Source organism: Carettochelys insculpta, chromosome 3 (genome assembly GCF_033958435.1).
Source record: "Carettochelys insculpta isolate YL-2023 chromosome 3, ASM3395843v1, whole genome shotgun sequence".
Lineage (NCBI taxonomy): Eukaryota > Metazoa > Chordata > Testudines > Carettochelyidae > Carettochelys > Carettochelys insculpta.
Genome location: NC_134139.1, coordinates 61,583,878 through 61,598,231, shown reverse-complemented (window position 1 = coordinate 61,598,231; position 14,354 = coordinate 61,583,878). Strand labels below are relative to the sequence as shown.

Genomic DNA, 14,354 nt, shown 5'->3' with positions numbered 1-14,354 from the left:
TTCTGAGTTGCGGCTCTCTCAGAAGTCCAGTTCTCCCAGGTTAGTTAACACAGGCTTCTTCTAGAACATTAAAAACAATTCACAATCACAGATTTTGTTGGAAATTAAGCTGTTAATATTAATTTATGAAACTATGAACTATACTTCCTCTCCCTTTAAAAATAAATAAATCTGTCAAGCTTTTGATCTCTTACAACGATTTTGGCAGTCAAACATCTTTCTTAGACTTTATAAAAAAAAAGCTTTCTGGTAAAGCTTTTGGAAATTATAATGGCAAAAATAATAGGTTAAGACACCAAAATGGAGTTTGTGATTGTAATATTTAAATCAAAAACTGGATAATTTTATGGCTAACAGCAGGATTTTTCATTGAAAATGAACAGTGAATTTTCCAAAAAGCACCTAAATTCCCCAAGAGAGTATAAAGGAAAAGATCTCATAAATTAAGGAAATGAAGCAGTTTTCATAAAGTAGAAGTCACAGTTGATTTCCTCTACTCTTCAGGGTTTTTTATTAACTAAATTTAAAATATACAAAGAGGGCCTATGCAAAGACTTGAGTTACTCCTTTTTCAGTTAGAAGAGGGACTGAAAATGATAACCTCTTGTACAATGTACTTTGTTAGAGTTGGCATGCTCTAAATCAGTGGTTTCCAACCAGTGTGCCATGAGACCTGTCCAAGTATGCTGTGAAACTTCATCATTTCCCCTCGCTGTAGATCTTTGCAGTGCTACTGCAGGGATAAATTGGTGCCAGCTTGGGCTCAAGCCCCAAGTGTGACTGAGTCCCAGCTGGTGTAGGGATCGTCAGTCACAAACCTCCCACCGCCTCCCTCAACTCAGCCCCTCCCGTGGTGGCTCTTTGAATAGCTACTGTGAAGGGAAATGCCAACAGTGCAGGACTCCATATGCACCAGGAGGCAACTGAAATGCTGTCCTGGAGGTAGGGCAGAAGCTTGTTGGAGCAGGGTTAATGCCACATTCTGGCTCCAATGGGCTGTGAGGGAGGGGAGCCTGCTTTCAGTGGTTACTCATTTACTCAACATCCCTCGCATAACATTGAGCAGATTTTGAAAATATATTTTTACTCGCTGTCTAACATGGTGTATTCTGTGGTAGACTTGAAATATTAATGCATTTGATCCTTGTTTAGCTTGTTGTATGCTATGTTGCAAACTTCTCTAGTAATGCTGTAACAATAGTAAATGTAAGTAAATATGATATTTGTTAGCAGTCAATTCAGCTGAAAAAAGCGTGTGTGCTGAGGAATAGTTTGTCTCATTGAAGTGTGCCATGTTACTGAAACTGTTGGGAACCACTGTTCTAACAAGCAGTACTAATGCAGTGCTTATGCTTGGGCTTCTATAAAACTGCTGTACAAACTAGAAGATGTACAATACTTTCCTCACAACTCAGTCATTAAGCACAAAAGAAAAAAAAACTTTGTGTTTCAATACGTTCCACTTTGCTCTGCTTTCTTTGAGAAAGCCATCATCAGTGAAATTGGTGGAGGGGGGAATGTTTTCCAGTGCCCTATGATATTGGTATAAAAACAATTCTCTTACAAGTAATCTCTTGTAGTCAATTCTTTCCCATTCGCTTCTTTCTGAATTGCCAATAGTTCAAGCTTTACTTTAAGGAAGTTTTTCTTTTTCTATTCCAGCCACTTTCCCTCCAGCTAAGAGAGGTCCCTTATACATTTTATATAATTCCTCCTCAAGATGTTATTTTTTTGTGTGTCCATAATAGATTCTGGCATCTCCTCCCTGATTCTCAGAGACTGGGGTAGACTAGCTGAGGTGGCTTTCCCTAGTGCTGATTTCCCCAGGCAAGATTTTGATGGCCTATGATATAGCAAGAAGGTTACAGGCATTAGATAATCTGGCAATGAAAATCAGTTGTGTGTAAACAGAGGAGATTGAGTTTTCAGTTTTTTAAATCGACCACCCTGTATTAAATTGTTCACATAAAGATTCCAGTCTGCCAGATAGTAATTCTCAGTGTCCTCATTTCTAGCATCTTATGCCAGTAAGAACAGTTGTCATGTAATTTTAGTCTTATTTCTAGATATGTCTCACATTCTCATCTACCACGTAAAAATAGCTCATCCTTTGGTCAATTAGGCTGCGTCAACATTATGAGCTTATGGGGATGATCACCCTGCTTGTGTACATATATTCTTTTGGAGCTAGCACAAGTACAAAATAGCAGTGCAGACATGATCATGTGAGTATTGGCAGAGGAGCTGGGCTGAATGCACACAGAATCATAAGTTTAGAAGGGACTTCAAGGGTACGACAGTCCAATTCCCTGCCAGGATGCAGGATTTGTTGTGTCTGAACCATCCAAGACAGATGGCTATCCATCCTCCTCCTGAAAATCCCAAGTGAAGAAGCTTCAACAACCTCCCTAAGTGGTCTGTTCCATTGCCCTACAGTTGTTAGTCAACAGGCTTTTCCAGCAGTTTAATCTAAAACATCAATGATGTATTTTGGACTCATTCCCTCTTGACCTGCCCTCTGTGGCAGGAGAGAACAACTTTTTGCCACCTTTGTTTTTTTTTATAGCAGTCTTTCAAGTATCTGAAGACTGCTAATCTCTCCCCACTTAATCTCCTCTTCTGCAAACTAAAGATACACAGTTTCGTCATCCTTTGCTCCCTTTGATCATCTTTGTTGATTGCTTCTGGTTCCTTTCCAGTTTCTCTACATGTTTTCTGTGCTTGATCAGCAAAATTGGGCATAGTATTCCATTAGAGCCAAGTAGAATGGTGCTCTCTCCCTATATTCTACGCCTCTATTAATACAAAGTAAAATCTATTTGCTTTTTTTGCAGCAGTATCACATTGCTGGCTCACGTTGCATTTGTGATCCATCACAACTTACAGATCTTTCTCAGAAATATTGCTGGCATGACAGTTGTGTCCTGTTCTTTGTCTATGACTTGGTTTTCCTTCCTAAAGTGTAACACTTTACATCTGTCTTTTTTGAATTTCATTTTTTTTGGCAATAGCCCAGTTCTCCAAGATAGGAACATCTCTCTGATTTGTAGTTCCGTTCTCCAAAGTGTTGCCTGAAAACACTCTATGGCCATTTCTTCAAAAGTGGCATGCTAATAAATGGCCCAAAATATGCTAATGAGGCACAGATGCAAATTCCCTGTGCCTCATTAGCATAAGGTCACATGATTTGGAGTCCAGAAGACATTCTTCTGGACTCCAAAATGCCGTTTAGAAGCGTGGCCCCCAGGTGCTCTTCCGGAAGGAAGAAGGGGCCTCCGGAAGAAGGACTTCCTTCCAGAAGATGCCCCGGGGTCCATGCTTCTAAATGGCGCTTTGGAGTCCAGAAGAACGTCTTCTGGACTCCAGATCATGTGACCTTTATGCTAATGAGGCGCCGGGAATTTGTTCTGTGCCTCATTAGCATATTTCAGGCCGTTTATTTCGAAAGTGGCATGTGTAGAAACAACATATGACTGGGTCTACACTAGAGAGTTTTGTTGAAGAGGCCTCCTGTCGACATAACTCAGGGAGCGTCTACATGCTTAAAGCATTCTGTCGACAAAGTCTGCACAGAACTCTGCATTTTCCTCGACAGCATTATCACTCAAAAATTTGAGGCATCACAATCTCTGGACATACTTGTGTCCACAAACGTGCAGTGTAGACACTTCTGTTGACAGAGAGGGCTTCCGGCTGCCTGGCAGCCCTGTTTGCAGAGCTGCCATTCCACTTTCTGGCACCAGAGGGCACTGCAGTTTGTCAGTTTTCTGTCGGAGCAAGTTGTGTGTAGATGCAATTTGTTGACAGAGGTTCTGTTGAGATTACCCTGTTGACAGTAACTTCTGTCGACAGATGCTTTTAGTGTAGACATACCCTATATGTACTTAGCACATCTGTCCCTCCTCTGCCACTGCCTTTTCTTACTGCAGGTACTCTGTTACTTACACATACTAGTGCATGGCGGTGTATACGTGAGCAGGGAAATAATACTCCTAACATATAGAGGAGACATAGCCTTGGGCATCTGGCAAAAAATCCAGTTGTTCTGAAAAAATAAATGAATGTGACCAAATCAAAAATTGCCAGGGTCTGAAAAAGTGTCTTGTTTCTTATAGTCAATCCACGTTAAGGGAAAAAAGCAAGTGTCTGTTGTATAGGAGAACCCAAGGATGTGCCAGTGCTGCTGTCTCACAAACAAGATAATTTAAAAAAAATTGGTTTTAGTTTAGGTCCCTGTAAGTTGAGTTCTTTGGACCTCTTGAAAGTTTCCTCATGATAATCACTTTCATAGGGTCACAAATTAGTTCTTCATTTTTGTGGTATTGTTTTTTTTTTTTTCTATGAACAATCCATTAACTTAGCATGACATTTTCCCCCATGTCACCAGCTATTGGAAAGAACCTGATTTTACTGGAGTTTCTTTCATTCTTGATACCAGAGGAGATCATCTAAATTCAATTTTATTGTAATATAGACTAAGGCAAAGTTCTGCTCAGCAGATAATACCTAGCTTTTGTATTGCACTTTTAATTAATAGACCTTAAAGCATATTAAAACAGATGCTTCTTTTACTGATGTACTTGGATAAATAACATGAGAAGATGGGAAAAAAACACTAAAACACCTAATATTTTTATTTGCCAGGTCCTAATGGATGAGCTAATCTGAAACTGTTTTTTCCAAAGTTTGGAGACTTGCACTTGTGTACCTTGCTACATTGTAGCAAACATAACAACAATCTCAGCAGGCCATATTTTCAGCCCCAGTTGGCATGCATTCACTGAGGCCATGCACTTTTTCAACCACAAAGCTAGTATTTGCCATCTCACAGTGTAATTCAAATGCTCATTTATGCTCACAACACCCCTTTCACACCATGTAATCCTTTCTGCCCCAGCAAGTGACCGCTTCCCCATGCCCTCATCTCAGTGCCTTGTTTACTTCATTTCTTTTTGTTTCTCTCTCTCTTCTTTATGCTAGAGAGTTTTTACAGAAAATTCACATTGTTTGTGCCAATATTAGCATACTTCAATAGGAAGGCTAATAAAGCCATAATATATGGCCTTTATAATTCTTTCCGGCACAATGTTTTTTGGCAGGTTTAGCTGATGCACAGCTCGACACATTGTCAATACATACTCTGGGCCCAGGTTCTCACAACAAATTCGTTGGTGGACTCAAGAGTACAGCCAGCTTTTGCTGGTTGCTGCTCTAACAAATTTTACTAAAATACTTCAGGAAAAACAAACAAATATGTACATTATAAGTGACCAAAGCATTGTAAATGATTTAGGTAAGAGGTGTTTTGTTTTGTTTTCTAAATTCCAGAATCTGTAATAAAAGTAATAGACAGTTGTATTTTGGCTTTCCTGGCCCCTGTACCTCCCTCGGCCCTCCACTCTTCTGGGTAGAGTGTCTGAAGCCTGCACCTGGGCACTGCAGAGGAGGGTCTTCTGTTTTGCCCCCTCCCTCGTTTATCTTTGCCTAGCCACAGGAAAACCCCTTGCTGACTACATTTGAAAAATCTTGCTCTAGGGCTCCCAACATTGACAAAAAATGTGGCTGAATTGGTTGTAAATGATCTTTAGTTTTGACCAAGTACAGAATGTACTAAAGATATGATACAGGAGACCTGGTATGATTCATGCCAGCCCCTTGTTTTTCACTTGCTTGCAGAAGATTGTACCTCCGTTACCAGGGCCTGTATTTGTTGACAGTTTGTTACTACTATAGTTTTCCCTCTTTCTTATTTTTATTTGACTATCTAATATGAATAAAACACTCACACAGGCTAGCAGATACTTCTTAATTAGAGGTCAGAGAAAGCAACCTGAGAGGTGACAGGTATTCTGTCCTATATAGAACATTTGTCTATAATTTCCATTTTGGAACCTCAGTAGTTGTCTAAACAAACACTTCCCTCCCCCACCCCCCACCCAAACATTTCCTTCTGTTGTGGCCTGTTTTGCTGTGTAGGTGCATTTACTATGTGGAGCTTATTTTCTTGCTCTGCTTGTTTGTTGGTTTTTTATGGTATCTGGGTGTGTGCTGTTTCTCTCTTTGCCCAAGCACTGTTATCATCGTTTTGGAAGTCCTCAAGAAAGAGATTCTTTGGGTGTCTTCTGATTCTCTTTCTGATTCTGTCATATAGAGAAAATTATGAAGGTGATTTAACCATTACCTTGATAGTTTGCCACTCACTTTCTCAGGGGCCTGTTGCTCTCTTCCCCCTTCAGTTTTGGTAACTACTTGGTGTCTTGTGGTAATATATGTTCTGTTTTATGGAATAGAATATACAATCCAGTAGAGTACCTCAAGATAATTGTTTATTTTGGTAAGGTTGTTGTAACAAAGGAGCTGTTGTCCTATTCTGAAATGTCTGTACTTTGGAAACTAATCAGCGTGGATTGATTTAAATCATCACTCCCCCTTCCCCCCCCCAAAAAAAAAACCCTCAGTGATTTAAATCAAGTTTCCCACTCATATTACTTCACATATTTCTACTGTAAAGTGTAACACAGAATCTGAAAGTGCTGTAACTGCCAATTATTTGTAAACCACACATGCAGTTGTAAGTAAATGTTAGTTACAGAAAATAACAAGAAATAGTTGAATGGAAAATCTTTTATTTATGCTAACCATTGGTCTGAGGTAGATGTTATATAAATAATTTGTTTTCCAAGGACCTTAAATGACATCATCAGCCTCACAAAACAAAGCCATTAGTTTGAAAATTTCATTGCCTGATGTTACAAGTAATCACCACGCTTGAAGTGGTAAAGGAGAGGTCTGTATTGTCTGGGTTTGCTGGCATGGAGGAGAGGAGCGAGGTCAAACTGCTGGGAAAAGACAGGTGATGGTCAACTTGGCAGCACTGACTTCCCCCTCAGAACATAAAAACAGAGATCTTTAAAAGGTGAAACTCCTGACATTGGAAGCCCTTTCTCCAACCAGCAAGCAAGGCAGCAGTCAGTTGCCCACCCTTCATATCAGGCTAGGTTAGGTCCTAAATCTAAGGTGCGGGAAGTCCTCATCAGAGATAGGCAGTTCGCAGATGATGCTGCTGTAGTGTCACACACACAAGACCAGCTTCAGAAACTGCTGGATCAGGTCTCCCAAGCATGCAAGGACTTCAGGCTTTCCATCCGCCTAAAGAAGACAAACGTACTTGGTCAGGATGTTGCTGAACCTCCATCAATCAGCATTGACAACTATACGTTAGAGGTTGTCCATGAGTTCGTTTACCTCGGGTCTACTATCACTGACATCCTGTCATTGGAGACTGAGCTAAATAGGAGGATCGGAAAAGCAGCCACAACTCTGTCCAGACTCAGCGAGAGAGTGTGGAATAACATCAAGTTCTACACGCACACCAAAATGCAAGTCTACGGAGCCTGCATCCTCAGCACCGTTATTTACAGCAGCGAGTCTTGGACCCTGTACGCTGCCAGGAAAAGAGGCTGAATGTCTTCCACTTGTGCCGCCTCAGGCGTATCCTTGGAATATCGTGGTAGGACAGGGTGTCCAACACCGCTGTCCTTGAGCAAGCTGGAATCCCAACCATGCACACCCTCCTCAGGCAGCGGCAGCTCCGCTTGCTTGGCCACATCCACAGGATGAATAATGGAAAGATCCCAAAAGACATCCTGTATGGCGAGCTAGCCTCTGGAAAAAGACCTCCCGGACGCCCCCAGCTGCGCTACAAAGATGTTTGCAAGAGGGACCTCAGGGAGGTAGACATCGAACCGGACAGCTGGGAGGATCTGGCAGACGATCACAGCAGATGGAGGCAAGAACTACACAAGGGCCTTCAGAATGGTGAGATGAGGATCAGACAGCTAGCAGAGGAGAAGCAAGCCCACGGAAAGCACAGTAAAGACCTGCCAGACACCCATTACACATGCAATAGATGCAGCAAGGACTGTCACTCTTGTGTGGGCCTTCACAGTCACAGTCGACGCTGCAAATGATGATCCCAAATGGAACTACGAAGGGCACGATCCAGAGTCTACGTAGACTGAAGGATGCCTACTACTAGGTCCTGCTGTGGGCAATGCACTAGTTACTCATTGTAGGGGAGGTGGGTGCTGGGAAGGAATTTTTCCCTCATGTCATTGGCTTTGGTGCATTGGAGTTTTTTCTCCTTCCCCACAGCGGGTGTCAGGGATGACCAGTTATTGTGAGGAGGAAAAGTGGTTAGCCTGTATGTTGCAACATACTTTGTAAGTTTGGAGCAGATGTCCGATGTAGATACTCCATAGGGAAGGCCAAGGCAGCTGACAGACTGGTGCATCCCAGGCAAGGTGTGTGTGTAGGAGGTCAGTTCTGGGTCCTTGGAAATGGTGGAGCCTTGTGTGGAAAGGGAGGCGGGGGGCCAGCCTCCCACAGTCAGCCTTTCAGCACCACCCCACATAGTGACCACATAAATGGTCTGGTACAGGACTTAAAAAAGGAGCGGCTGATTAAAGGAATGGGGGTTTGTATGAGAGGTGGTTTGGAGCTCCTCTGCTGGGAGCCAGTCTCCCCATTTCTTTTAGTCCACCTTAACTCTCCTGAAGGGGGGGGCGGGGTGGATGATGATTTCCAAGCCATGGGGGGTTTGGATGGAAAATGAAAGGAGGCTGATTAAAAACACCAGGTAGTTACTTGAATGCGAATGTGTTGCCTGCACTGTACACTTATTTTCCAGGTAGTCTCAAATATTTAATAGGAAGGCTGTAACCTGATCAAATTCGTAACAAGTGTTGCCTATTCTTCTTTTGGTAGTGCTGGACAACACCTAAATTAACTGAAACTGGTTCAGTTTATTATGTGCATTTGACCATGCCCTTCATAATATCAGTTTGACGTTTTTAATACCAACTTGAACTTCCTGTGTCTTGCACAAGTATGATGACCACACTCTCTCTCACAGGAATATAGGAGCTGCTGCATCCTCTCTCTGCATATGGGTCTCTAGCAAAGGGGACACAGGTTTGTTCTTTGACACAGGAATAAATCCAGTGGGTGCCTGGAACACAAGTAGATCCCGTTTCATTCCCTTAAGCTCCCTGTATGGGGCTAAGAAATGATTGAAACATGGGAGTTGGAAAAAGACTAGTTTTTCCTTCCCTAGGTCCTTCTTTCCACAAGGAGGCCCTTTGTCAACAGTGCTGCTTTTGTTGAGATCTGTCAGGCAGGAGTTTCCACAGATCAGGCAAGGAAGAGGGATAGGCTCAAATGCACTTGGAATGGTTGCTCTTGAATTTATTCACCCTCTGTTCCCTAAAAGTCAGTGGGGGAGAGGAAAAAATTTGGTTATGTGGATTTTTAAAAATATATATGTATACACAGTGCCTTTTGTTTTTAATAAAAAGAGAGGCTCGGGTACTCAGCCGGCTTCCTGCCCGACATCCACCAGCCAGTTCCATGGGTGGGCTGCTGAGGTGCAGTACTCAGTACTGGCACAAAAAAATATAAGATGTTAGGCGGCAGTATTTAAAAGATGGTCTAGGAGAAATTGGGATTTTTGGAAATAGTTAAGAGCATTTTCCCTTTTGAAAGTAAAATGCTGAATAATAGCTTCTAGTTGCCATGTTTCCCAGTATCTATTTGTGCATATTTAGGGTCAGATTTTCAAAAATGCTCAGTGCTCGCCTAACTCCACCCCATTGAACTCCAGTGGTAAAAGTCCCATTGATTTTAGTGGGGGAAATACTGAGATTCTGACACTCCTGTCGGGGGCAGTGGTTAACTTTGAGCTTTAGAGTTATACGTTTTCAGTAGTGGTGTGGTGATATATACAGCATAACAGTCGATACAACTTTTAAAAAACACATAATTGCAAGAAACAGCAAAAGAAAAATGCAAACAATGTTACAATTGAAAGAAAATTGTGAACTAATGTTTTATGTTTTGTTTACTGTTTTAATAGGTTCAGGATGTTGTCCCTATCACCAGCTATGATACAGCTGGATCTTTCCTACTGCTGGGCTGTAACAATGGCTCTATATATTACATAGGTAAGAACAAAAACAACAAAATTAAGATTGTGTTCAATTTTGTTGTGAAAATAATTATTCCTAACAAAAGTATTATCTTGTTCATCAGTGTACTCATTATTATGAACTCAATTAAAGTTTCTGCTGTGTCTTATTTGAGTATCACTTACCTTTTTTTATGCAGATATGCAGAAATTTCCCTTGCGAATGAAGGATAATGATCTTCTGGTGACAGAACTTTATCATGATCCCTCCAATGATGCTATTACAGCACTCAGTGTCTACCTCACACCCAAGACAAGTGTGTATATCGCATATCATTTACATTCCCTTGAAATTCTTTGTACCAGCCCCATGGGCCCTGCCACAGGTGTGGGTACTCCAGTGCGGTTGGAGCAGAGCAGTGATGGAATATGGGGGGAGGTGTGATCCAACCTGGCCGGAGCTGCCCCACCAGCTGCAGTGGCCTTCGGAGTGCTGTGGGCAGGAGTTCTCCAGCACAGCCAGAGTAGGCCCTGTCCGCAGCTGGGCTGAAGTGCCCCACCCCTCCCCCTGCCCGATTTCATTTGGTTATTTGATTAAATTTAACATTTAACCAGTTAACTAATTAAAAGGGATTTTACATCCCTAATATAGAGATTTCATGTTAATATTTTAAAAGTATTTTTCGATTTCTGACAGCAGAAGCATTGATAGCCGTAAGTTCCATAATACATTATAAACATTTATCAGAGTTTAATCATCATTTTAATTTTCATTAGTCTTAGACTTGGTGTACAAACTGTCAGCCTAGATGTGAATTTAACTAAGACATTGTAGAAACGAAATACTGTGATTCAGAATGACAGATAGTATTTGTTTGGATAAAGTAGCATTCCCAGGCCTCTTAGAAAGATATTCACCACACATTCTTCTAGGCTTTAACCAGTGTTGTAAGTCCTTCACTTTCAAAAACACCAAGGCTACGTCTACACTAGCATTCCTCTTTCAAAAGGGGCATACAAATGAAGGCAATCGAAAATGCAAACAAGGGACAGATTTACGTATCTGGCACCTCATTTGCATATTCTTTCAAAAGAGCTATGTTTGAAAGAAGAAAAGCAGTGTAGATGCAGCTCTTTTGAAAGTAATCCGTTGACACCAGCTATCACAATAGCATGCATCAGTGTCCAGAGCCTCTGACAAGCCCTCTGCCAAAGTGTCCCACCTGCATGAGACAGAGGCTGCTGATGAAGATCCCCCATATGTAACAGACTGGAGAAAAAGGTCCTCTCGAGTAGGCCAGAAAGGTGGTGGCATCTGCTGTATCTGTTTTCCTCTTTCTCATCCCCTTATGAGGCTACCAAGGGGCCCCCATCTACGGTTCTCCAGGACAATGCCAAAGCTCTCCAGGAGCTTTTGAGGAGGGTAACCTTAAACTTGAGGCCAGAAATCGAGGAACTTAAGGACCTCTTGGACATCCATTCTTGACATCCTTAACTTGGCCGTCACTGCTGAAGTTGTACTGCTAGTGCATGAGGGGATGGCCAAAGTTACCTCTGGCAGATCCCATCAACACTTCTCCAGTTTCCAAGCAGGCAGAGCAAAACTACTGTGTGTCTCCACAAGGGCGGTTTCTACACATTGCACTTTCATGGCATGCTAATAAACGGCTCAAAATATGCTAATGGAGGGGTGTAAATTCCTGGTGCCTCATTAGCATAGGGTCACATGATTTGGAGCCCAGAAAAAGCTCTTCCGGACTCCAAAACAGCATGTAGAAGTGTGACCCATGGGGGGGTCTTCCGGAAGGAAATCCTCCTTCTGGTGGCCCCTTCTTCCTGAAGATCTTCCAGAAGGACCCACCCCACCCCCACCCCGGGACTGTGCTTCTATGTGTTGTTTTGGAGTCCGGAAGAGTTTCTTCTGGGCTCCAAATCATGTGACCCTATGCTAATGAGGTGCTGGGAATTTACATCTGTGCCTCATTAGCATATTTTGGGCCATTTATTAGCATGCCGCTTTCGGAGAAAGTGGCATGTGTAGAAACAGCCAAGAGGATATGAATCCACTTATGCTCTCCCTGTCCTGAACCATGAGTGTCAGCAGCTAACAAGGGCAAAAAGGTAAGGACAAACAGCAGGTGTTCCCAAAAGTAGAGGCAAAGAAACAGGACCTTTTGGGGAGAAAAGTTTCTTTGTCATAAAACTTAAAGCTGAGGGGGCAAATCATCAAGTCCTTTTAGGCCGGTATGATTTTAATGTTTGGCAGTCGATGGCCAAATTTATTGATTCCTCTCGGAGGACCCCAGGTAAGAGTCCCAGGCCCTCCTGGAAAAGGGGCAGTGGATTGTAAGGGCAACAGAGCAGGCTCTTTTGGACATGGCTGATTGTGTGGTTTAAACCAGGATTCAGCCATCTCGTAACACAGAGCAGCATGGCTTATTGGTCAAGGTCCAGCCAGGACCTCCCATTTGATGTCCAGGCCCCAGTTGCAGAAACAACAGATAATAAGCTATATAGGCTAAAGGATTTGTGCACCACACTCAAGACTTTGGGCCTTAATACCCCAGGACAGCAAAGGAAGTGATTTAAGCTTTAAGCACCCTATCAGCTTCATAGCCAGCCTAGGCAGAAGCACTTCCAGAAAAGAGGCAAAGCCTACAAATGCTTTCTGGGCCAGCAGTCCTTTACCTCAATGCACACAGGCTCTTCCCACTCCCAGCAGGAGTCAAAACCCTTTTGAGGGTGCACCCAAAGATGACATTCCAGCCATTATTCTTGACCCTGCCCCACTCGATTTCTTTGACATCCTTTTTTCCCATTGTGGGAGTCTTCAATATCAGACTATTTAGTTTTCAATACTGTGGTGCAGGGCTATACCCTACAATTTGTTTCTACCCCACCTCCCTACCACACTCCCTCCCAGTCCCTTTGGAGGGACCCCTCCCATTAGAATTTACTGTAACAGCTGGGGGTCATGGAAGAAATCTCCCTAGACCTCAGGGCAAGGGTTTCTATTCCCAGGCCACTCTGGGGGGTTGCCAGAAGTGGTCCCTTAGGGATACTGCTGAAGAAAAATCTTCTGGCTCTGGTGCAAGTGGCAAACATGGGCTAGATGTGAGCAACACATCGGGAAGAGCACAATTTACAGAAAAGATAATGTTTTTTGACCGTTTCTAGGACACATTATTTATACTTACTAATGAACTTATTTGGGTGTAAGCAGTGCTAAGCCAAGCAGCTATTCAGGTTCAAAGATCTACTGATGCACAACCCTTTTCTGATGCACAACCCTTTTCCCCCACTGAGGAACGTCAGTTGGTTTAAAACATCTTGGCATTTGTGTGTTTTGTAGGTGTAAGTGGTAACTGGATTGAGATTGCATATGGCACCAGCTCTGGAGCAGTAAGAGTCATTGTACAGCACCCTGAAACTGTTGGGTCAGGCCCTCAACTTTTTCAGACCTTTACAGTTCATCGAAGTCCTGTTACAAAGATCATGCTATCTGAGAAACACCTTGTGTCAGGTAGTTTTTTTTTTTTTTTTTTTCCAATCTGCAGATCCACGTGCTTTTCCTATTTGTTCTAATGTTCACGCTCCTTTTCTCTCTCTTGCCTCTAATGCTGTCATTTTGAATTACTGAACATAGCAGTTTATGTCCAGAACAATATATTAACAAAAAAAAAAGTCTAAAATGATTAATGGCATTGCAGAGTTACTCAAGGAGATTTCTGTTAATTACATTGTTACAATACATCTCATTTTAGTATCTGCATATAACAGGAGTTGGGTTAAAATTATCTCCATGCTTGTCCTAATCTTGGTCTTTACAGGATGTTTAATATTTGTACAATATATTATATTCCATTTGCAGCAATTCATGACAAGTTTTTCCCAGAAAAATAATAAAATGTCTAATAAAATATCCTAATTTATGAAACCAGCAATACAATATGGGTTAAATTAACCTAATGCTCTGCGTATACAAGTCTGTTATCAGAACTAACAGTTGTGCATATGACTGTAAATTTCCAGTTAAATAGTGTGATTCTTGTGCATTTCTGATCTTATTCATAACACTGCCTAAACAGTGTTATTTTTGCATTGAATTTTATTTAACATTTTAAAGAAATAGAAGGAAATAACTTGTTTAAATGAATTCCCAAGTGGGTTTGTGTGCGTGCACACAAATCCTTGGTGTAAATGCAATAAATGTCTGTATTTTTAAAAATTCTCATATTCAGATAAGCTCAAATTTTCTCGAATGTGTCACTGAAATAAATACATTTTCATTTTTTCTAACCGTCTATGTAAGCAAGGCTACAGTAGCATGTAGAGTACAGACATATCACACCCAGTTAGCGCATGTATAAGTAGCAGTGTGGATGGTGAG

The 14,354-nt window shown here is 41.9% G+C and overlaps 1 protein-coding gene across 5 annotated transcripts in view; it reads left to right on the top strand.

Moving 5' to 3' along the window:
• KCTD3 (potassium channel tetramerization domain containing 3) overlaps positions 1-14,354 on the top strand; it is a 65,051-nt gene that overhangs the window by 34,238 nt on the left and 16,459 nt on the right. For all 5 annotated transcript variants that reach the window (XM_074989969.1, XM_074989968.1, XM_074989967.1 and 2 more), the window contains 3 exons: positions 9,914-10,001; positions 10,165-10,281; positions 13,317-13,487. In XM_074989969.1, coding sequence (XP_074846070.1) covers positions 9,914-10,001; positions 10,165-10,281; positions 13,317-13,487 — 376 coding nt within the window. The remainder of the gene's footprint in view (positions 1-9,913; positions 10,002-10,164; positions 10,282-13,316; positions 13,488-14,354) is intronic.